The sequence below is a fragment of the Epinephelus lanceolatus genome, chromosome 15, assembly GCF_041903045.1.
Source record: "Epinephelus lanceolatus isolate andai-2023 chromosome 15, ASM4190304v1, whole genome shotgun sequence".
In the NCBI taxonomy this organism is placed as follows: Eukaryota; Metazoa; Chordata; class Actinopteri; order Perciformes; family Serranidae; genus Epinephelus; species Epinephelus lanceolatus.
In genome coordinates this window covers 30,007,904-30,031,724 of record NC_135748.1, presented here as the reverse complement: position 1 = coordinate 30,031,724, position 23,821 = coordinate 30,007,904, and the positions used below count along the sequence as shown (strand labels likewise).

The window sequence follows — 23,821 nt, the reverse complement described above, 5'->3', positions numbered from 1 at the left end:
TTCTGGTTCCGGTCTAGAGAGCGGATCCGGATTCACCAAAGTAAAAGTGTTCACCAAAGTAAAACTTTAAATTCTGGCGCACCATCGATTTACAATAAAAGAAAAAGGTTAACTTAATGGCTTGGGGCTTTTCTTGTAAATTATATTCTTTAAATTAAAAAGTTTCACCGCATTTTTATTAGCTTGGTGCTTTTTATTTTGATGGAAAGGCGCATCCATCGAATTCCGGATCCTGTCTCTCTTGCCCTGGTTCTGGTTCCTTACCTAAACGGCCCCAGACTAATGTTAAGCATAATGGAGTATAAGGTGCAGCAAACCCAAAATGTGATGTCCTCATATAAGAACGAAGGGTCTCAGGAGGATAATGTATCTAAAAACTCTACCTAAGTGCAGTACTTAGTTACTCTCCACTCTCCACTGTGTTGTTTTGGCAAATGTAATAGAGTATGTTTTGGTGGAATTAAACTGTAAATCCATTGCAGAGCAGCAAATGTTAAAGAAATGTTTGTGCTCAACTTGTTTTAGGTGCAATACATGCATAATTTCATTCCACGCCCACAAGGCGGCTCTCCTGAGGAATCTGCACTTCCACAACGCTTCTGAATGGTGATGCACATTCTTTATTCATACAACCCACACATTTTGACATTGTTACTGTATGTACTTACAGACAATTACAAAGTGAAAGGTTCTCCATGTTCATCCCGCTCTCCCACAGTGCTTTGCTCTCTGTCTTCATGAATATCATGAATGAAACAACATACAGTACGTACAGTATTTTATACATGCGGGACACATACACATAGTTACAATTCACTTGGCTACTGTGGGGTTCAAGTCATTTTTACCCATGGTTACAGATCTAGTTCGACCCCTCCGAGGCCAATAAATCATTTAATCTGGTGGCCTTTTGCTCAAGAGTGTGATTAAAAGAAAAGAGAGCACAAAATAAAACAAATGTGCATTTATTTAATTACAAAATGTTTTCCAAGTAATTTAGAGATGCTGAATCTTTTTCCTGTATTTTGAGGCAGCATTCGAACGAAGGGGAAAATAGTCGGTGGTGTCTTGGTGATGTCATGCTTTGGTTTTTAGGAAAGTCTGTACGTCACATTCACATTTGCGTGAACTAATCCTCTGAAGACAGAAACAGAGATAATCAGTCACGATGGGATGATTTACATCCCACCAGAATCTGAACATCCGTTCTTGGACATCTAGACTGGGACAAAAGGAAATAAAAAGGAAAACAATTATGGATAAACAGATCTGGAGAGATTACAATGTAATCTATTACATTACACATGTGTACTTTATTTTTTGTAATGTCCTCATCATTTCCTGGAAGTCTAGGAAAAACATTTAAGTTGGTAATAATTACACGGACAATACAGTCGAGTTAGTTAGTTGTACGCAGTTGTATAATACCAGGAAAGAACTGCCCACGTCCTCATCATATATGTCAAACTGTGTGCTGTTATCCTGGGAATTAATTAGAATAATCAAAAAGTAGTACCAAATTATTTATATATAACTTCATATATTATACATTTAACTAAATTATGGACCCATAAAATAAAGTATTAGTACTGTAGTCGATTTAATCACAACAATTCAGTAATTTCAGTTTCCCTTTCAGGATTATTGTTCCAAATATAAATTAAATTTGATTTTTAATTCATTTATATTTACAAACTACAACTAGGAAAGCTGTCGTTACCATCCACTGTGACTAAAGCCTGATTTTATGCAACCAAGGCACCAAAGTACATTTTGGCATTGTACATTTCTGCAAACCACATCGAATCATTTTCAGTCTATATTCTGTTAAGTATATAAAATAAATTTAATGCTCAAACTGATAGACTTTATTGTTCTTTGTAAATTTACACCCATTTTGAATTTGATTCCTGCAACAGGTTTCAAAGAGTTGGTGCATTATGTTCTTATTTACCTTTTACACAGCATCCCAACTTTTTTGGACTCAGGGTTGTACATCTGTATGTTTCATAGGTAGAGTGTATGTTCGAACTTTCTGTAAGTTTCAATTTTAAATTTTCTGTTGTGACGACACTGTGGTTTATGTGTGGCTATGACGAGGTACAAAAACCACTTGGTTAGGGTTAGGAAAACATGTCTGGATTCAAAATACCCACGTCCAAGTCAGGACATTTCCCCAACTGCTTGCAAGGTCTCACATTTTCCACCATCCCCTATACCTCCTAATGAGAAACTTAGCTAATGTAAATGTAATCAGAACTACATCATTTGTACAAAATATACAAATGTAACATATCCATGGTTTGCAGAAACATACAATGCCAACATTTTATTCTGGCGACTGGGCTGATTTTATGCTGTGCAAAATATTTGTCTACAATAAACTATATGATCATATCCATCATATTCACAATCAAAATACATGTCATTGCTTTTCAAAGGTTAGTTCACATTTTTGAAATGGGGTTGTATGGAGAACTTATCCATAGATAGTATATTATATACAGTAGATGTCAGTTGGTATGCCCCAGTTTGGAGAAGCAGGCTGGAGTTCAACATGGACGCTAATTATTCTACTACTGTGGAGGGGGCAGCAACAAAATGTATCCCTATCAGTTTAATTGTATGCTACATTGAGAGTATTTACCTGCTTTACCTTAATGTCAGACAGTGATTTCCAGCGGGAAAATGAAGCCATTATATCACCATTTTAAGAGCCAGACTCCATTGAGAAAAACAGCAATTTAACATCGCTGAACACAGGAGCTGCTGGTCTACAGCTGCTTCTATCAGTTAGTTTGTTGGTTTTATTTTGTGACTTTGTCATTTGAAAGGGTTGGTTCAGATTCACCAAAGTCACACAATAAACACAACGTTATTGTGATTAAGGTAGTGATAGACCAGCAGCTCCAGTGTTCAGCGAGGCTAAAATTACTCTTTTTCTCAATGGAGTCTGGTGGCTTTGAGGAGAGCATGTCGAAACGGGCTGTCTGACGGCAAGGTGAAGCTGTGAAAATGCTCTCAATATAACATACATTTCAACTGATATATATGTTTTTTTTAGGTGGTACTTTCTAAATACATTTTAATGCTGGCCCCCATTCACAGCAGTACATTGCTTCGCTCCTGCGTCAGACTCCAGCCTGCTTCTCCAAACTGGGCGCATACCGACAGACATCTACTGTATGTAATACACCGGCTATGGATAAGAACCCCATACAACCCCACTTTAAAAAATCTGAACTGTCCCTTTAATGTTTTTTTTTTTTTCATTTTTAGTAAGATAACAAGTGAACATCTATTTCTACAAAAGCTTTTGCCGTCTGATTCCTAATCAGTATGCTTTTAAGCACTTATACTGGATTACAATTACAGCCCCATTCTTAATGAGATGGTTGCTGTAATGCTATTAAATTTAATCTGGTGCTCTAATCTCTGTTGACTGGTCTGTTATGCACACTCAGATTCATTAATCTCAGATTATCGCTCTGCATCAGACACACCACGCTGGTCCGTTTGCTGGGCAGATATCTCAAGGTCAACGTAGGTACGACAAGCAGCACAGTTCATGTCTGCTTACAGTACTCACAACAAACACCTGACCACACACTGTGAATGCGATTTCATTTAAGGTACAACGTATGACTCTCTTTTTACGATATAAACATCTCCTGCAATAATCAGACAAATATAATATTAGTAAATAAAAGAAATGTGACCGATGCTTTCACAAACAAAAGTTTACACACTCCTGCCATTTGGGAGTATCTGGAGCAGTAATGTCGATTAGTAAATGTAACATTAAAAGCAGCAAAATGGGCCCTTGAACATAGCACACACTACTATCACACTTCAGTGCTGAATGCATTAAGAAAACAAGCCTACACACAGTGCCTTTAACCCCATGTATGCTAACTACATCGCCTAATCTACAGTGTCAGCTCTCATGTGGATCCACATGTTTGCAGCGCAACATGCTTCTCTTGCAGCCAGTGTGATTTCCTCTCCTGTTTTGCACAGGGTCATGGGTCTGCGGAAAAAATAATCATGCAATACTCCCCAATAGGAATGTGTTCTCTCCTTGGATAAAGAGAAATAAGGGCTTTCTGGTGCAAAAGTAGCCCACAAAGAAGTGATAAACCAAAAGGGGATGGCGTGTTCATCCCATGTCATTACCCAGTCAGTTGTATTCATGCAGAAAGTGGATTCTCTTCATATTCTCAAATTTCTGTTTCTTGTTATCTCTCCTTGTACACTGTTACATGTCATATTCACCCTCCATCTTCCATCGCTGCATCCATAAGTCCGCCTCAAAACTCTATCTTGCAGGCAGGAAAGGTCTCGTCCTGCATGGCGACAGTGCTGTTGGAACCCAGCACGGTGATGCCCTGCTCCTTCTGTCTGTCCAGGGTCTGCTGGTACCACTCCTGCATCTGCACCGACTCAAAGGTAGGGATCACTGTCACCTGGGGAAAGGTGGATAAGTAAGTGGATCAGTATCCGCGGCTGTAGTGACAAAGTCTGTAACTTTCGATGTCTATTTGTTAGTCTGTTTGTATGTTCGCTGCCTTTTATATGGCTGTAGGAGGTGATGAAGGTTGGGGATGGATGTAATGCCCACTATTTTTTATTTCTATTTTTATTTTTTTCTATTAATTCTTTTTTCATTGCTCCCTTATTTTTAAAAATGCAACACAAATATTCTTAAAAAAAAAAAAAAAAAAAAACATTGTACAAAACAATAATACTTTGCTTTAAAAAATAACTTAATGCCTTTTGGAGATCATTCATCTTCTACTTATTTAACTATTCATGGTAAATGAATTTTTTGGGGTGCCCAAACTTTTGCGTGCCGGAGTAATTCAAAGAACCATGTAGCCAGTTGTAAAGCATTTCCACTGCATGCGAAATGGAAACTTTCTTGTTAGTAGTGTTGTGTCATTCGCGAACGAATCGTTCAAAAGAATGAATCTGTTGAATCAACATACTGAACTGAATCACTTTCAGAATTGATTCGTTCATTTCTCAGTTCAGTTGAGCTCAGCAGCGAGCGTGCAGGCCGGGAGTGGAACTGCCGATTCAGTCCGTGCGAATGATGAATTACTCGTGAGTCGCGCGAGGCAGCCAGGGTGCAGGGAGGGACTGCCTACCACGTGATAATCACCCGGTGAACGAATTACTCGATGAACGACGAAACCCCAATCCCTGAGTGATTCAAATCATTTCTTCTCGGCGATGCACTTTCATAGGGATAGTTTTCTCCAAGCTAACGGCTAATGTAGCCAGGAGTCGAGCCACATGAACACAATCACACACCTCCCCATTGTTTTAACAATTTATAGTGGACATTATGACGTAAAAACGGGCTGATCACATTTGCATGACCCTGCTTTAGATCATAAACCCAATAAAGGTGTTATAACTGACAATGAATTCAGTTTAATTAAATCAGTGCCTACATGTCCACCATTAGTCCTCTATCATCATCTTTACACTGTCAGAAGGGGTCTAGTATCACACTCTGTCTCCCTGTCCTCTCTTTGGCCACATTTCCACTTCCTCAAATCTGTTCATTGCCATCCTTTTCCTTTCCACCAGAGGCCCTCAGATGTTTTCTCCTGCTCTTGTCACCTCACTCCCAGTCACATACAGGAGGCAAATATATAATATATGAAGGCAGAAGAAGTATAGAACCACAGGTCAATCAGGGCTTTCAGTCAGCAGAATAGCTGTTATAAATTGAACATATGAAGAGAGCTGCAGCACCACACGTCTTCTAGGTTAGCTTCTGTTACAGTACATAGACATACAGAACATTACAGTACACCTATTGTGCAACAGTGAGTCTCTTTAATCTGTGTCTCTAAAAAGATGGACTTATAATTTGAGCTCATTGTCATGTTAACCAAGACAAAAAAACATATATAACACATTTAGATAAATTAGTTGGCATTTAGCTTCAGATTAGGGTTCTTAAAAACTTGCACGAGTTGTTTAAATCAACTTGACACAAAACTGGAAAACGCTGTTCTCTAAATAAAGAAAATAAAGCAGCGCGCTCCTCCTCTCCTCCTCTGCCCTCTTTACACACCGCAGCCCCTAACTGCACGTCATTTTTGTTTTGAGAGAGAGAAATTATCAGAGATACGACATGGGAGACGTAAACATTATTTCAAATACAGTTTTGGCTTGATAAGACTTGTGGACATGGGAAAGCAGGGGCAGCTGGTGAACCTGAATCTGGCCGAGAGTTGGAGGGAGATGGTGTGGCTTTACCAGACTGTCTTACTTGTTGTTAAACTTAATGGTGGGTAATTGCCTACATTAGACTGCCTGCATGAAGATGTTTTAATAGTGGTTTAATTTCACAACAGTGACACAGAATGAGGCTCAGGGCAAACTGACAGAGGTGTCTCTGATGATGCAAGCAATGCACTTGTCTGCAGCAGAGAGCTGTGAATGGGAGGAGCTTCCTGTAGCTGTTGTGGTTTTTTGTGTGTACTAGTGCGTTTTTCATGTTGAACCACTTTCGTTGGTTCTTACAACAGAGAGCTCTATGTATGGAGTTAGATTTGTGTCTTTATTACATGTGAGAAAATAAATGATAAGAGAGAAAAAAAAATATTTGAGAAAAAACGTTTTTTACACTGATAGCAAAAAATAATATTTGAGACTAAAAAAAGTTTTGAGAGAAAGTATTTTGTCATAGAATGTAAAAAAAAAATAATAATTTGAGATTTAAAAAATGATTTCCGAGAAAAAAAACTCTCTCAAAAACTTTATTTTCACTCTCAAATATTATTTTTTTGCTATCAGTGTGAAAACATTTTCTCTCAAAAAAAATTGTTTCTCTCAAAACATTTTTCTTCTTTTGACAGCTGGATGAGGATTGTCTTGGGAGTCGAATTCAACTGAATCATTCATCCACCATGGTCGATTCACCGGCATAGATGCGCAATGTTTGGGTAAGATGATGACACAGATGATGAATGATTCAGTTGAATTCAACTCCCAAGACGATCCTCACCCAGCTGTCAATTCGATTGAGACTGGCCAATAGGAACATGGCCCCGCCCATGACATTATTTTCGCAGCGAAAGCAAAATCCTGACACGAGAGCAAAGACTTAGGTTTAGGTTTTGAGAGAGAGAAGAAAAATGTTTTGAGAGAAACATTTTTTTAGAGAAAATGTTTTCACACTGATAGCAAAAAAAATAATATTGGAGAGTAAAAAAAAAGTTTTTTGAGAGAGAGTTTTTTTTCTCGGAAATCATTTTTTAAATCTCAAATTATTATTTTTTTATATTCTATAACAAAATACTTTCTCTCAAAACTTTTTTTAGTCTCAAATATTATTTTTTGCTATCAGTGTAAAAAAATGTTTTTTCTCAAATTTTTTTTTCTCTCATATCATTTATTTTCTCACATGTAATAAAGACACAAATCTAACTCCATACTATGTAGCACCTGTCTTTTTTAGCCCTTTCTCCCCAAAAATGCCCAAGTCAGCTTCGATTAGTCAGTGTTTGAGAGTCTTCCGTGTCTCTGTGTCTCTGCACCGTCACTGTAGCCAAGGAATGACTGTAACTGAGGATAGCAGCACTTTGTACCGTGAAAAATCACCAAAGCTTCTTAACACATCAGGACATGTTTCAGCAGGAATATGATCCGAAATCCGGAGAAATTTACAACATTAGCATCCACATTTACAGTCTGACGTTAGCATGTAGCTACATGTAGCAGTGTAGGCTACGTAAAGTAAACACTTACAGTTGCAACCTGGAGCAGATGACCATATAAAGAAATCCGGCACACTATGATGTCATACTGTAGCCAGAGTAGAAAAGCCAGAGGATAACCTCTTTATGTCAAATTTTGGCAATCCTTCATTGTAACACTATATAAGTCACAAAATATGGAAAAGCATAATAGGTTCCCAGAGATTAGTTTTTACCGCTCAGCTCTCTCTTCAGGAGGGCAACCACCAACATCACGTAATATCTTTCAATATGCATGAACCTCATTGTGTGTTTTTCTACCTGCATAGTGTCCGTCCAGGTCATCTTGGCATCCAGTAGTGCGTCCAGCGTCTGCCTCATCAGCTCCTCTTTCTCTGGACTGTCTCCGCTGATGATGTAACAGGAGGAGCGAATGCATCTGAAGAAGTCCACGCTGACTGTTGGAGTGGAGGCTCCAGAGGGAATATAGGCCAGGTCCACGTACACACTGACTTCACCAGCAGAGGTAGACTTAGAGCCTGTGACAGGACGGAGAGGAGAAAATGAACAAAAAGAGGGATAAGGAAATCTATCAGAGAAATCTACAGTATTTATATCATTTATGCCTCATGCCTGGAGTGGGTGAGGATTTTGCTGGTGCAGAGCGCGTGCTGGAGGACGGTGTACGAGTAGAAGACACATTCCCCTTTGCAACTCCAGTCTGGCCCCCTGTCCTGCTTTTCCCTGAGCCTGATTTTTGGGAGGCCTCAATAACCTGGGAACACAAAAAGTAAAATACACATATGTAAGGTTCAATGACAGTTTCACTCCAGACATAGTAAGCAATAATGGTAATGCTCAAAATTATAATAACTTAGCAAATCTGTGAGTCAAAATTCACCACAAACTATGAATTAAAATATAAGGAGGTGACAATAGGCGTTTTTGGACCCCCCCCCCCCCCCCCCCCCCCCCCCCAAAACTGAGAACTACATACTTTCCTGTTTACATTCTCTCTGCCAATGTATGTCTGATGTGATATATTGAAAGCCAGCCAGCGGTTGGTATAGCACTATCACTTTAGCTTTGACGAGTCAAAAACTTTCCTGGGTTTGTTTTTTACACAGATAATGAAAATGGCAGTTGCTGGTGCTGCACTGGCTGTCTTCAACCAATCAACGTACACTTATGACATGTGGATCAGTCACCACACACTTACATCACTCATGGCTCCTCCTCTGCTGGGAGAGTACCTACTCTGAAATCAGAGCTAAAACAATCCCTCAAAACACCCAATGTTACACCTTTATAACTGATGGCAGCCACAAAAAAAATATATAAAGATTAAGCAAAAAATGTAGCCCAAATCCATAAATGAACTCATGCACCAAATAACACAAACATCCTTTTCTTCTTTGCGAATAAGACAAACTCACCGCTAGAGTTTTCTTCCCTCGCATGCCGGTTGCTTTTGCTTTCTTCCCGTGAGCGTCAGCGTCAGTCTGAGGAACAGGCATGGATGCGTCAGGATGTGGGGGCAGGGGTGGACTGTCCCTGAGAGGAGCTGGAAGAGGGTCCGGGGGCAGCACCTGACTGGACCGGAGATCGTGTGGAGAGTTGGATGGCTCACTACACGACTCATCCTCATCTGAGTCCAGAACTCCATCTGCTGTGGTGGACGGGCAGTCCTCCGTGCACATGGGGGCGTTTGACTCACTTGGTGACGTGTCCTTGGGGTTGTTGTTGTTGTTGCCGTGTTGATGCACAGCAAAGGCTCCCCTGGAGGGCTCGCTCGCACCTGAGCCGGAGTCAAGCTGTTTGAGGTGCTTGAACTCGCAGGGCGACACCAGACATAGATCCACGTCGTGAGCTGACACCTCAAAATGAAGCGTGGTAGGCGCTGGAGGCCGCCCCATCTCTGAGCCCTGCCCTAAAGATCTGGGAGGCTTCTTCAGTGGTAAAGACATCCCAGCAAAATGGCCTCCATTGGAGGTATGAACACTGTCATCCCCCTCTCTCTGGCTCACAGTGGTCGGTCCTTGCTCCAAGGACATGGACAGTGATTCATCGACTTCTGTGGACTGAGGAGAGCTCACCTCCGCTGGCATGGAGTGTGTCGTGGTGGTGGTGGTGAGAGAGGGAGAGGGGTCTGAAGATCCCTCTCTAAATGTACCCAAAGACAGGAAACTTAGTTGCCGCTCTCTGGGCTGTGTGTGGCTCTCTGGAGTGCTTTTGGGCTGCCCCTCGCTTTGCTTGGATGATCCATTTGGCTGGCTGACATCAGCGGAGTCCATGTTACCCATCTGGGCCTGTAACCTGCTCAGAGTGGCCCTGTTGCACCACACATCATCTGGGGACAGACAGTAAGGAGTGTGGCCTGCGCTGTTGGGCCGTGAATCCGGGGAGGCAGGCTCTACGGTCTCCTCGTCTGGGCTGACGGGGGCCTGGTTCTCTGGAGAGGATCTCGAGGGAGGGCTGTTTCTCAAAGCCCCGTCAAGGAGAGTGTATTCCGTCGGGGTTAAGTCAAGCTGGACTGTGCGCTCGCTCTTTGGCGCCTTGTTCAGGGGAGATGGAAATCCTACAACCTTTGCTGCTTTGGCAGCATTTCCAGGCTGGTCTACAGGTTCTTTCTGCAGCTCCACATTTGCTTTCTCTTCAGTCCAAGCCTTATCTTGCACTCCATTATCACCACTCTCTCCTCCCATTAACCCTGCACCACCTGCTGCATCTTCCTCGAGGGTATGAGCAGCTTCATTACACTTCTCCTCACTCATACCCCCAAGGCTCTTTTCATTTCCTGGCTCATTGCTGTTCAGCTTCCCTTTATCTGCTGTTTCCACCTGCGCCTCTCCTCTTTCACTTTCCTCCCGGAGCATGAGAAAATCAGCTGTCATATCCTCAGGGGTGGACATTTTGGAGCCACAGGGGTTCTCTTCAGACTCTTTCTCTGGTTTTTGATTCTGCTGCTCTGCATCAAGACCCCCTGCCTCTGGGTTTTCTAACCCACTCCCATCATCGGGTTTGGTAGACAGTTCAGTGTTTACCTTCTTACCATTATTCGCCTCCTTTCCTGATGGTTTTTTTGTTTTCTTCGTCCCTGTTTTCGAGTCATTTTTTGCTTCCTTTTTGAGCTTAGTTTTATTTTCAGTCTTTGGTTTGGAAGGGAGAACGTCCTTTTTACCCTGATCATTCCTCATAACACTGTTCTCCTCTTTGTTTCCAGCCTCCTTTTTCCCATCCTTCCCTCCTCCTTTCTTCGATGTATTCTTCTCTGACGATGCTGCTTTTTGCTTTACACCTGTCTCTTTGACTCTGGTTTTATCAACATCTCTTGTAGCGACTCCATTAAATATTTTTCCTTTTTCCCTAACCAGCACCTCTTTTCCCTCTTCTTTAACTCCCCGCTCCTTTCCATGTTTGGGTGTTGACTCCTTCCCTTGTGACCTGGCGCTGTCCTGGCTTTCTGTCCTCTTGGTCTTTTTCTCCTCGCCCAGCCTCTCCATATCCCCCGTGGTCACTGTGGGTTTCTGGAGGAAGGCCAGCCCCTTCAGCTTCTCCAGCCCCTGCAGTAGCTTTGCCTGTGGGGTAATGCCAGGGAAAAGCACCCTGACCACCTTCTCCTGGGGACACGCTGGGTGCCACACGAGCAGGGCAGCAACTGATGCCAGCGCATTGAGAGGGAGAGTTTGGGATTTGGATGCTGAGGACACTGCATCAGGCCAATTTTGCATGAATGTGTGGTACTCTTGGCTGTTCTTGCCAGGGTTGAGGATGTATAAATCCAGCTGCCCCACTCCCATCTTCTGGAACAGGGTTAGCGGTTCAATAGGGACCCCTTGAGGTCGAAACATTGGCTGTGGTCGGATGTCTAACTTCTTTAACAGCTGTAGGGTTAGGGCCGCCTGGTGTGTGCTCTTCAGTACATTGTCCACACCTGACATGAGAAGAATGATAAAGTTACTTGATATCAATCACTCATATTAGAAATTATTTCAGGAGGTTTTAAAGGAACAGTGTGTAAAATTTAAGGGAATGTTGTGACATCTAGTGGTGAGGATTGCAGATTGCAACCAGATGAAAATTTTCCTGGTTAGAATTCCTTCAGTGTTCATAGGTCAGGAGGCTTTTATAATGAGAGCTGAATTATCCGCAGAAGTCTCTTCCTCTCCAAAACAAATGGACTCTGTGATTTTAACTGGTTAAACACATTAAATAAAACATTTCACATGGAAAAATCTGTATAATTCTGATGCTCTTGACACGGAGGGGCTGTTAACTACGGTGGCTGACGCGAAATTGCAAATGCCCCTACCTAGAGCCATGGTTTGGTTTGTCTGTTACGAGCTACTGTAGAAACATGAGTATAGGAATCTCCATAAACAAGGCCCCACTCCCTGTGTAGATATTAACGGCTTATTCTCAGGGTGCTTTCAGACCTAGAGTTGTCTTGCTTTGGTCCGAATCAGGGACTAATTTTGTTACAAAGCTGCATTATTGCCTAGAGTTGGTTTGTGTTCTCACGGCAGCATTTACTAGCGGACCAGATCAAATGCCTTGCCTGAGAAAGCTGCTCTTGATTGGTCAGAATTTCCATGTGGGAAAAATCCAGGAAGTGAACAAAACGTTGAAGAAGAGTACACTTGCAAGATAAATGTGACACTTTCTAATGTCACAATGGAGGGACAACTACGCAGGTTGATTTTAGCGCTGCTCATCGTGGACTATATTGCTGTCATTGTTCATTTTAGTCAAACCATACAGTTTGAAAACGAGGCGCGGCTCCAACTAGAAAACAATGTTATGATGCATTGGATGTGCTGAATGTGCATATTAAGGCAGTACAGGAGGAGGTGCACATTAATAATCCTCCAGGACTGTAACATGTTTAACCCAAACAATGTGTCATGTGACTGCAGTTGGTTCAGATCCAGGTCGGAACACGTTCTCACCACAAACGAACCACACCAGAGTTCGTTTGTAACCGAACTGAGACCACCTCTTCAAGAAGGTCTTGGTCCGGTTGTTTTGGTGCGCACCCGAGTGTGATTGCTGTGTTCACACCTGCCCAAATGAACCAAACGAACTTGAGTTTGATTAAACCGAACCAAACAGCACCCTAACGTAACAAAAACACAATTCTTATTTTCAGGTGATTATACCCTAAAGAAAATGTAATTATTGTCTTTAATTTCTGTCTGTATTTCCCCCAAAATCCTTCACACTGAACCTACAATGCATCACTTACAAGGCTGTTCCTCCACCTGCAACCTGTTGGGGGCATTAAAGAACACAACTCCAAGCTCGGGGGAGATGAGCCTCTTAGATGAGTCATCTGTTCAGATAAAAGAAGAGAAAGACACAAACAAAAACGACATTTGAACATGAAACAGTTAAAGAGGACTAAAGGGAAACCTCAGTGTCCTAACAACACTTCTTTATTATTTCATCTTCCAGCAGGGAGAGCAGCAACATCACCACCCTGTTTCTTGAAAGCGGGATCCCTCCTTCATTGCTTTCTTTTTGAACCAAGGGTCTAAAGATAAATGCTGAACAGATTCAAAAGCCCTTTGAGCCAAATTTGTGATTTTGGGCTGTATGAATAAAAGTGACTTCTTACCTTTGATATCATAGCTCAGCTCCAACTCAGCCACCTTCCTCTCCAGGAATATGTTGACCCCGGGGAGGTTCTCTGTCCCAATGTGCGTCAACAAAACTGCATCGACTCGGTCAAGGTGGCGGACCAGCTTCCAGAAACAGGCCTGAGAGTCCGAGCCGCCGTCCACCAGCACAGTGAACCCGTTGACGGCGAAAAAGGCACAGTCACCGCGGCCGGCAGGGAACACATAGCAGCAGGGGCGGGACAGCTTGAGAAAACCAACAGTGGTGGGGGGAGGCAGGAGGTCGAAGGGAGATGGAGGGGAAAGGGTGCCAGAGATGAGGGAGGTGAATTCCCCCAGAGCCTCCATGGCAGGCAGCACCTCTGGGGGGTTGATGTGCAGCGTGAAAGGACCCTGCAGAGGCTGGTTTCCCAAGAGGGTATTCCTCCACTGGCCGATGTTGGGACAGCTGAGGGTCAGGCTGAGTTTGGAGGAGGAGGCAGAGCTCCCTTGATCTATGAACTAAAGATAGAGCACATTTTAGAGCAGAGGCCAACTGATAAATTAGCCAGACTGATATCACCAGGCAAAATAGTATAGCCAGCTATAGTAGCATCTGAACATTTATTTGCAGAGAGATAAAAGTCAGAGAGACTTTGTCGTACCTGGCCTGTTATTATTTCTTTCAGTTGGTGTGGTGAGAGCAGTCCTCTGTGAAACAGCAGGTCACCGCTGTCCTCCACGCTCTGACCGGCCAAGATCAACAGCTTATGTGCCGATTCCCTGGACAACAGAGCAAACACCTGGCCAGGCCACAGAGAGATGGTAATATGTTTTTTATTTTGCATTATTCCATAATTAAATGTGTGAATGAAAAAGTAAAAGAGGAGAGAAAAGGACAAAAAGCCCTCGCATCATCATCATGACACCTGAAGGAGCCAGGGCTTCTCCCCTCACCTCTGTATGAGCCTGTTCCTGAGATGGACTGATCAGCACCTGAGTGTCCAACACTCTGGTACTGTAGCGCAGACACTTCTGCCCTGAGGACGCAGAGAGAAAAACAGAGTAGAAAGAGGAGGACAGACAGGCAGACAGACAAGGGGAAGCAAACAAGAGCTGGGGAAGGTCGGAGCTGAGGGAGTCTGGAAACAAGCCGAGGGATCTGAGCGGGGAGAGAGAGGCCAGAGGCAAATAGGAGGGGAGCTCGGAGAAGTCGATGAGAAAGTGAACTGGGATAACCGGGCGGGTGATTGACTCCCTCAGCGAAAAAAAGAGGAAGGAAGAAGAGTGGAACAGCTGAGTCGGAGGGACTGTCTGAGGATGAAATGCCAAGTTAACTCAGTCTGCGACGAATATCCAGTCTGAGGGGAACTGGATCAACGTTTGAGGATGCAGAGGCGGACACAGCCAACTGGAACATAATGACCCAAATAAGAACAAAAGTTTCTTTGTCTGTAGGTCAAGTTAGAGATGAATATGGTGACCATTCCTGGCTGGCTATTGTGCTGAATTACAGGGCATGCACAAGTTCAATGCATAAATACGATTTGTGAAATAGTTTTGTTTTCTTGCTGAGGCTTAGGTGAGAAGGTCAATTCCTCCCTCATGTCTGTACACTGAATTTGAAGCTACAGCCAGCAGCCGGTTAGCTTAGCTTAGCATAAAGACTGGAAACAGGGGGAAACAGCTGGCCTGGTTCTGTCCAAAGGTAACAATATCTGTCTACCAGCCTCTAAATGCATATTTAAAACTGACGGGCAGTTATGTGGACTGTTCTTGTCACCCTGAAGTTGTTAAGGAACCAGTGACAAAAGTGCAGTTTTTCAGTTATGGTACAAATTGAATAAGACATAACATGTTAATTATTCCAATTTAAGGGTGCTGGTCAGGTTAGCGGTCTCCTGTTTCTTTATGCTAAGCTAAGGTAACAAGTTGCTTGCTCTAGTTTTAGTTACCATAAAGGTATCAACCTTCTTGTCTCATAGCAAGAAAGCAAATAAGCATATTTCCCAAACCCTCCATCTCTTACAAAACGTCAGATCCCACCATTTTACAAAACCCTGACATCCAAGATTACATGTAAGCTCTGCCAGGGATTCACGTACTGCCGCTTCGTCACATCCCTCAGCGTGTGATATTGACGCCAAAGTCAGCCTTTGGCGTGTTTATGAGAAGGACCACGCTTTCATCTAACTCCAGTGTAAACCATCCGAGGTAATACTTGATGCTGAGAGCAACTGATGTAGTATAAAGAGCAAGAAAGTCTGCGTAGGGCGGGAGGGAGTGGAACTGGATGGGTAAAACAAAACCAGACTTTCAACCAGGACATCACAGTTCGTGACCGTTGGGAAACCAAAAGTCTATGTAGTTTTAACGCTGACGCCGATCACATGACATATTCACGTTACGTTATATTACAACTGTGCTTATTTCAACCTAAAACATGATCTTATTTCTCAAAGTAACCATGTTGTTTTGTTGCCTAAACCTAAGCGCAACCTTTGACAACATTAACTGTGTGCTGCCTTTGCGTCACTATGAGTTGCCAAGGGGTGAGACAATGCATTGGTATTGATGACAACGGGTTGGCTCTGTACATAGATAAAAGATAATTCACTAATATTTATCACATGCTAGTGCTGTCACAATACTGGACAACACATTCTCACTCTGACCTCGTCACATATTGACATTTGGTCATGGACTTTCCATGTCTAGATACGACGTGCAAGGTACCCTGGGTGCTTTGGTTGTTGATGTTCTGCTGTGCCGTGTCAAGTTCTGCCTGTTACATACATTGTCTTTCTTAAAATACACAGGGAATTATCCATTTACATACTGTCTCTTTCAAAATAAAGGGACTTCCTTGACATTTTTTTTTCTTCAAGAACAAAAAAAACGACAGGGTTTGAGGCGAACACCGCTCTCCTGGGTGAAGGTCGGTGTGTGTTGGACCCATCCAGCACCCCTACCGCCCTCCCTAGTCGAACATTCACCATCTTAACTTTCGTTCTTATCCCGCCATGTTTCCCCCTGATGCTGCCGAGCGCCATTAAACTATAAAGGCGGCTGGCCACGTATCATGCCGACATTAAAGGACAGCTTTTTCCCTCACTGTCTGATGCCACAAGTCGCTGCCCAAGTGTCGGATTTCGACGACTTCGGAGTGAGACCGGGTCGTACTGGAATTTCTTTGTTACGGTACCTTGAAAAATATTGATATTTGATACCATTTTCAATATCACAGGAAAAATTGACATTGAGGGCATTTAATAAAAGATAAACATAACAAGGCTGTAACATGACTGGCAACTTTTCGTGGTGATCAGCAGAGAATTGAAGAATGATTGTAGTGAACATTTCCAATAAGACAGAGCGAGAAACCGCAGCTGGTACTGGTTTATTGATACTGTGGAAAACAAGTATTGAGACTGTTTCAAATATTCAGAATCAATATGTATCGATAAATCTGTCTTTAACAACACTATCACATGTGGGCAACCTCTCTGGCTGCCATTTTGTCCTCCCTAACAAAGAGATGTGTCTCTTCCTGTCTGTGTTAATCACTTCACAGCTCAGCTGTAACACGACTGTCTGACTCTGCTGTTTGCCTGCCTTTTACCATTTTCCCTGCTCGTCCTTGGCTCTGCACACTGAGAGCCTGTTAACACACACAGAAAGAGAGGTGGCACCGCTTGGCTGCAGAGCCCCATTGTTTTCTGTCCAAAGGGCCCACCCATATTTAACAATCACCCGACTGCTCCTCCACTTTCCTTCCTTCCTTCCTCGTTGACCCGAGACCAGCCAAACTGGCGGGTTACCATGGGGACGGGGCTCTCTGTGCGATAAAGGGTCAAATTAACACACTGTTACTTACCTGCACCCTTAAAAGAAGCCGTGTGATGGGAGAGAAATTCTTGGAGATGAAGGTTCAGGTTACAGGATTTTAAGTCGACATCCCATGACCGAATACCTGGAGACATAAGAGACATGTCGTCACATGGGGCAACAATTTGTCATAAACAACTTTAGTGTCCAAATATTAACAGAACAAACAAAAATAAGTGATAAACTTGGAATGTGAAAATTGAATTATAGTAGGTATAACTCATTTTACATATAGGCCAGCACAAGAATTTGTTTCAGGGACTGAAATCTGAAAAAATTTTGGTTTGTTAGATATGCTTAAGACCAAAAGTCTATTGTCGTCAACCAGAGCTGCTATGATCAGTCAATTTATCGATGAGTCAGTTGACAGAAAATTATTGGCAACTATTCTGATAATCAAGTAACTGTTAATTAATTTTTTCAAGCAAAAAAGTCAAACATTTCCTGGTTTTATGCTTTTTAAATGTGAGATATTGAGGCTTTTCTTTATCATACATCATTATAAACTGAACAGCTTTGGATTTTGCAAGTGTAAGTACAAGCTCTGTTAGAGCTACAGACTATTGGAGCTCAGTACCATGTAAGATGGTTTTAAATTTAAGATGAAATCATAGCTCAAATCAACCCAATCATGTACTGATCACACATTAACTCAAACACTTGATCTAACATTATAAAATCTTGTTATATCTTAATGTTGTAGCTTTAATGTTGTTGTTGTTGTTGTTGTTGCTGTTATTGTTGCGATGACTTGATGTTGTGTTAGTATTACCGAAGCCATTGTGTCATGAATATGTTGTATTTTGTAACTGTTTTTTTTTTTTTTAATCTAATAGTGTGTTTTAGCAGAGACATTATTCTGTGTTTCCTGCCCAGGGACTACGGATGATATTAGCTTAAAGCTAACTCTGGTGTGGCTAAGTAGCTGTGCACTGTCCCTGTTAAATAAAATAAAATGAAATAAGATAAAATAAAATAAAATGAAAAAATAAATAAAATAAAATAAAATAACATAAAAATAAAATAATATAAAATGAAATGAAATGAAATATAAAATAAAATTTAAAAAAAATAACATTGAAATTAAATTAAATTAAATTAAATTAAATATGATATGCCCAAATGGACCAGAGTATTTACTGGTGTTTAAGTGTACTACAGAGACTAGATAGTAGTCATAGTCAAAATTCTGTCAAAATTCAAAGATATGGTTATTTTGGCTCTAAATCTTTTCAACGTTTAGGGGCTAAAACTTGTTATTTAAACAAAACAGCAAGGGGAGAGTTGGGTGAATGTATTTTAATAAAAATGTACCACTAACTAAACAATTATAAGAGACTTAAAGTAGAATTATGTATAAGCTTTGTAAGAGTAGAATTCATGGCAGAGCTGTTGCTTTAGATTGCATTAGATTGTTCCAGTGTAATTAAGTGGACAGTGAGGGTGTGACACAGCCAAGGGCGTAGGTTTCGTTTCAACATTTGGGGGGACATATATGAAACAAGGAGGTTGGGGGTCTGTCACTGGAAAAACTGAGCATCGTACACATAATTTCCTGCATTCTGGTCATTTTTTTGCAGTTTATGGTGTTTAATTTTGTCAAAATAAAAGTCCTCTATTATTACATTTTATTGGGGGGAGACAAATGTTCTACATATTGAAGGAGATGTGTCCCCTGCACCAATCTCCAACTATGGACACAACAAATAAGAAAGAAAACACATGATGGTTTTTACTTCCTCTTAAGATAAATTTCAAAACACAAACATTGATTAAAAAATGCAAAGTCACACAGCAGAAACAGGGCTGTTTAACATATCTCATGATAAGCTGACATTTTCGAGGCACATGGTTTCCACCAGACTGATGAAATCTTTACAGGCCCAAAGAAAACGATAAATACATCTCTGTCCTCTGTATCTGTGCTCGTGTTTCTGTTTCTGTCCTCTTATCTATCTCACAGCCATGCGATGTTTTACATAAATTGCCTGCATTCAAATGTCCTGCAGCTGTACTCCCAGTGAAAGACAGGCTGTACTGTGTGCCATGTACTGTCTACTACCTGCAGTCTGCACAGTTACAGTGCTGCTACAGTGGGAACACACAAAGGTTAAAGGCACGTCGTTTACAAGTGGCTGTGTGTTGACTGAATATCCGCCCTGCAACATTTACCCAAAGCTTCTCCTTACGTAACCATACAGTGAGGCGAAAGACAAACCACCCGCTCCAGACTGCTTTTAATTATACTGTGCCCACAGGGCTGAGATGATGCTGATGGTGGAGTATCGCCAGATGACGCATCCTCGGTCAGTAGGGTGGATAAAATTACATAAACACTGCAATGGGGGTCAGTGTAGCATCCTCGCTGGTGATTTTAGGCGATGAAAACTTGCGTCTGTTTTATTTATCCAAATGTATATTAAGAAAAGCAAAGCGACATACAGCAGGCTGCAAGAGGCGTTGACGCAAACGTACCTCGTTCAATCTCCCTGCTGATGTGTCCCGTCTGTCTGAGGTGAGCGGTCCGTCCTATAATGATGAGCAGGGAGTATTTGTGGAGGCACAAGTCGGGGTTTGCGGTCGCAGCGCGTCTCGGCTCCTCCTGGACCTCCCTCTCCGGCACCCGGCTGGACGCCATGTTGGAAACTTGCACTTGGATGTGATGTCATTGAAAAAGCCTGACAGCGCCTTTTATAACAGTGAGATGACAGCTGGTGTGCTGGAATGCAGCTTTGTGCATTAGTGGATGTGTAGGAAGAGGATGCATTATTGATGACACGTGGCAAATGGATTTTTCTTTATTGTGCCTTAAGTGTTTTAGTGCTGTATTTAAATCAGAAGCAACTGGCCAACAAGTGATGTTTGTGGAAAGTGAGGTGGTGCAACTCAAATTTATCTATAAAACAACTCATGTTGACCAAAGTGATGCGCAGGAGGAATAAAATGCTAAAAACACATGAGAGGCAACATGACTGGAGGAAAGGATGCTGTTCCACAGTTTGGGGTCAGACACTTGCTGTGAGCTTGAGTCTGGAGCGTAGGACAGCCAGGAGCCCCAGGTCAGCTGACCTGAGGGACCTTGGCATAGGGGGTTAGGAGGTCTGCGATGTAGGATGGGGTCAGACCATCCTGGATAACAGGGGGTTAGGAGCTCTGCAATGTAGGATGGGGTCAGACCATCCTGGATAATACTGGATAAAACCCTTTAATGATATGTGTCATTATATAATGTTGTGTAACTTTGAGTGACCTTGGCATAGAAATGGAGGTTAGGAGGTTTGTGATGTAGGATAGGGCCAGACCATCTTGGATAACAGGGGGTTAGGAAGTCTGCAGTGTAGGATGGGGTCAGACCATCCTGGACACTACTGGATAAAACCCTTTAATGATATGTATCACTATATAATGTTGTATAATTTTGAGTGACCTGGGCGTAGAATAGGGGGTTAGGAGGTCTGCGATGTAGGATGGGATCAGACCATCCTGGATAATACTGGATAAAACCCTTTAATGATATGTATCATTATGTTATGTTGTGTAATTTTGAGGGACCTGGGTGTAGAATAGGGGGTTAAGAGGTCGGTGATGTAGGATGGGGCCAGGCCATCCTGGATAACAGGGGGTTAGGAGGTCTGCGATGTAGGATGGGGTCAGACCATCCTGGATAATACCGGATAAAACCCCTTAATCATATGTATCATTATATAATGTTGTGTAACTTTGAGTGACCTTGGCGTAGAAATGGAGGTTAGGAGGTCTGCGATGTGGGATAGGGCCAGACCATCTTGGATAACAGGGGGTTAGGAGGTCTGCGATGTAGGATGGGATCAGACCATCCTGGATAATACTGGATAAAACCCTTTAATGATATGTATCATTATGTTATGTTGTGTAATTTTGAGGGACCTGGGTGTAGAATAGGGGGTTAAGAGGTCGGTGATGTAGGATGGGGCCAGGCCATCCTGGATAACAGGGGGTTAGGAGGTCTGCGATGTAGGATGGGGTCAGACCATCCTGGATAATACCGGATAAAACCCCTTAATCATATGTATCATTATATAATGTTGTGTAACTTTGAGTGACCTTGGCGTAGAAATGGAGGTCAGGAGGTCTGCGATGTGGGATAGGGCCAGACCATCTTGGATAACAGGGGGTTAGGAGGTCTGCGATGTAGGATGGGATCAGACCATCCTGGATAATACTGGATCAAACCTCTTAATTATATGTATCATTATTTTATGTTGTATAATTTTGAGTGACCTGGGCGTAGAATAGGGGGTTAGGAGGTTTGCGATGTAGGATGGGATCAGACCATCCTGGATAATACTGGATAAAACCCCTTAATGATATGTATCATTATATTATGTTGTATAATTTTGAGGGACCTGGGCGTAGAATAGGGGGTTAAGAGGTCGCAATGTAGGATGGGATCAGACCATCTTGGACAATACTGGCTAAAACCCCTTGATTATATGTATTATTATATTATGTTATATAATTTTGAGGGACCTACACATAGAATAGGGGGTTAGGTGGTCTGTGATGTGGGATGGGGTCAGACCATCCTGGATAATACTGGATAAAACCCCTTAATTATATGTATCATTGTATTATGTTGTATAATTTAAGGGACTTGAGTGTAGAATAGGTGGATTGGAGGTCTGCGATGTAGGATGGGACCAGACCATCCTGGATAATACTGGATCAAACCTCTAATAGTGCAACAGACACACAGACACTTGAATATAAGTTGTTAATTTATTGACCTCCTTATCTTACAAAAGAGTTTTGAACCTGGTGCTATAGATAGCTTCACTATCTCCCCCCCATAACAGGAACAACAACAAACAAAACCCAAGAGGAAAAATTATTTAGGACAAAACTTGCATTCAGAGTCTTTCACAAAATGCCACAGCCCCACACAAATAACTTCCCTGGCGGACAAATAAGAAGATACAGATGCACACAGACATTAAAATCTATTATTCTAACAACTTCCGGTCCACGTTTATAAAAGAAAAGCGTCCTTTATTAATCACATGTTACATTTATTTTTTTTGTCACACAGAGGATAACAGTAGATTTTGTGACTCCAAAGCCCTGAACTCTCTCTTTCTTGTTTTTTCTTTCTTCTCTTTTTCTTCACAAACATTTGAGGACATAAAAGTTACAGGCAGTTCCCCGGGGACAGCTGCATAGCGTGCCAATACGCGCGCCTTTACGCACGGCGCACGGCTCCCCTGCGTCACACTGGAACGGTAAAACAACATAAATTAATCTTGATATAGGTTGTACAGTTTTTTTTAATCAAAGACAGTGTCAGTAGTAAAGTAAAGGTCAGGAATATAATTGGACAGGTACGCGTATGCTCCGATTTTAACAGAGGAAAGGCTTATTTAAATACTCCGAAAGACGAAAAATCTCATCTCCAAAAAAGTCAGCACATTTCCAGATGTTATAGATTTAGACAGTATCTCAAAAATAGAGACTTTAGCTGATAAAACGATGCTTTAAAAGAATTTAAATACATACAGAAGGCAGCCATCCAAGCTTTTTCTCTGAGGGCATCTCTTTGCTCCGCAGCTTCTCCAGAACTTCTTGCAACGCGTCGATCTGCCGAGAATAAAATTCCAGAAAGTTAAATATTGATCAAGTAAATTTTGGTATTAAAACTTGACATGATTTGTCCATTTTTTTTGTGGAGACTAATTAAAGTTAAACATGAGAGTCACTTCCCCTAACTAATACATTTTATATTATCGTTCAAAGCACAGCCCTGATATATCTCTCACCAGGTCCTTCTCCTGTTGGGTTTTCAGCGGGAAATCCAACGAGCGCGTCTCCAGTGAGGAGTCCTCTGCGCGAGCGAGCCACAGGTAGGCGTAGCAGCAGGTGACCGCGAGGAGGAGAGCCCGAGTGCTGACCATGGTGCTGACACACGAACACGGACGAGTCCTTCTCTTCGGCGGGTGGATAAAAGTGGTGCTTCTGCGGAGGCGGGTGTTTGGAGGTCCTCTGCACAGAGAGGAGCCCCCTCTTTATAGACGCTTTACAGCTCCCGTTGACATCAGCCAGCCTCTGAAATATTCATGGAACATTGTGACACGGGTCACACTGCTCAGCACCTTTGTATCTGTGGAGGAAATCAAAGACGGTGAAAGGTGGATTCACATTTCATAAAACATATTTGGTGGCTGAGTGGGGATCAAACTTGTATCATCCAGTCTAATGTCCAATCTTAATCTATGGCCTGTTGTATGCAGTTAAACGTACTTGTGACTCATTCATGAGTCATTTTCATGTGTCACAACTCACCACACACACAACATAAAACTATCACAGCAAAAAGTGAACTGTCAAATCCAATGAGACAGGACGCTGCCTGGTTTTAATCTAAAATATAATATCATACTCTCAACTCCTGTAAACATAAACCCTTTCCCCTCCATGTGTTGCTGCTAATCGATTCTGCCTCACGCCTCTGCTCTCATCATGTCACCTCTGTTCAATAAAGCTGCAGTCAGACCTCAGGTTAACCCACATTGACACCAATCTGTAATCAGGATCCAATTTCCTTTTGTAGGAATAACCTTAACCACCCCCACGTGTGTGTGTGTG

At 42.2% G+C, this 23,821-nt stretch overlaps 2 protein-coding genes across 2 annotated transcripts; both read right to left on the bottom strand.

The window, feature by feature from the left end:
- Positions 1–597: 597 nt before the first annotated feature.
- On the bottom strand, positions 598–19,941 carry LOC117267387 (microtubule-associated protein 1S-like). Its single transcript, XM_078175170.1, has 10 exons — positions 19,679–19,941; positions 17,193–17,288; positions 14,273–14,355; positions 13,981–14,118; positions 13,336–13,837; positions 12,964–13,050; positions 9,155–11,652; positions 8,352–8,493; positions 8,040–8,257; positions 598–4,466 (listed from the first exon to the last, which is right to left on the bottom strand). Exons 1-10 carry the CDS (start codon positions 19,839–19,841, stop codon positions 4,311–4,313), a joined length of 4,083 nt encoding a protein of 1,360 aa, XP_078031296.1. The 5' UTR covers positions 19,842–19,941; the 3' UTR covers positions 598–4,310.
- Positions 19,942–21,947: 2,006 nt separating this feature from the next.
- LOC117267388 (cocaine- and amphetamine-regulated transcript protein-like) lies at positions 21,948–23,131 on the bottom strand. The gene is made up of 3 exons (XM_033643274.2): positions 22,996–23,131; positions 22,736–22,816; positions 21,948–22,453 (listed from the first exon to the last, which is right to left on the bottom strand). Exons 1-3 carry the CDS (start codon positions 23,128–23,130, stop codon positions 22,346–22,348), a joined length of 324 nt encoding a protein of 107 aa, XP_033499165.1. The 5' UTR covers position 23,131; the 3' UTR covers positions 21,948–22,345.
- Positions 23,132–23,821: the final 690 nt, after the last annotated feature.

Bases quoted from the DNA above. Each gene is read 5' to 3' on its own strand.
- LOC117267387 (XM_078175170.1), bottom strand. From the start codon at position 19,841: ATGGCGTCCAGCCGGGTGCCGGAGAGGGAGGTCCAGGAGGAGCCGAGA. The intron at 13,051-13,335 runs GTAAGAAGTCAC...TTATCTGAACAG, and splicing joins GCTGAGCTATGATATCAAAG to ATGACTCATCTAAGAGGCTC. The intron at 4,467-8,039 runs GTAGAAAAACAC...ACCTTTCCCCAG, and splicing joins CCTGGACGGACACTATGCAG to GTGACAGTGATCCCTACCTT.
- LOC117267388 (XM_033643274.2), bottom strand. From the start codon at position 23,130: ATGGTCAGCACTCGGGCTCTCCTCCTCGCGGTCACCTGCTGCTACGCC. The intron at 22,817-22,995 runs GTGAGAGATATA...TATTCTCGGCAG, and splicing joins CCCAACAGGAGAAGGACCTG to ATCGACGCGTTGCAAGAAGT. The intron at 22,454-22,735 runs GTATGTATTTAA...TTACCGTTCCAG, and splicing joins AGCTTGGATGGCTGCCTTCT to TGTGACGCAGGGGAGCCGTG.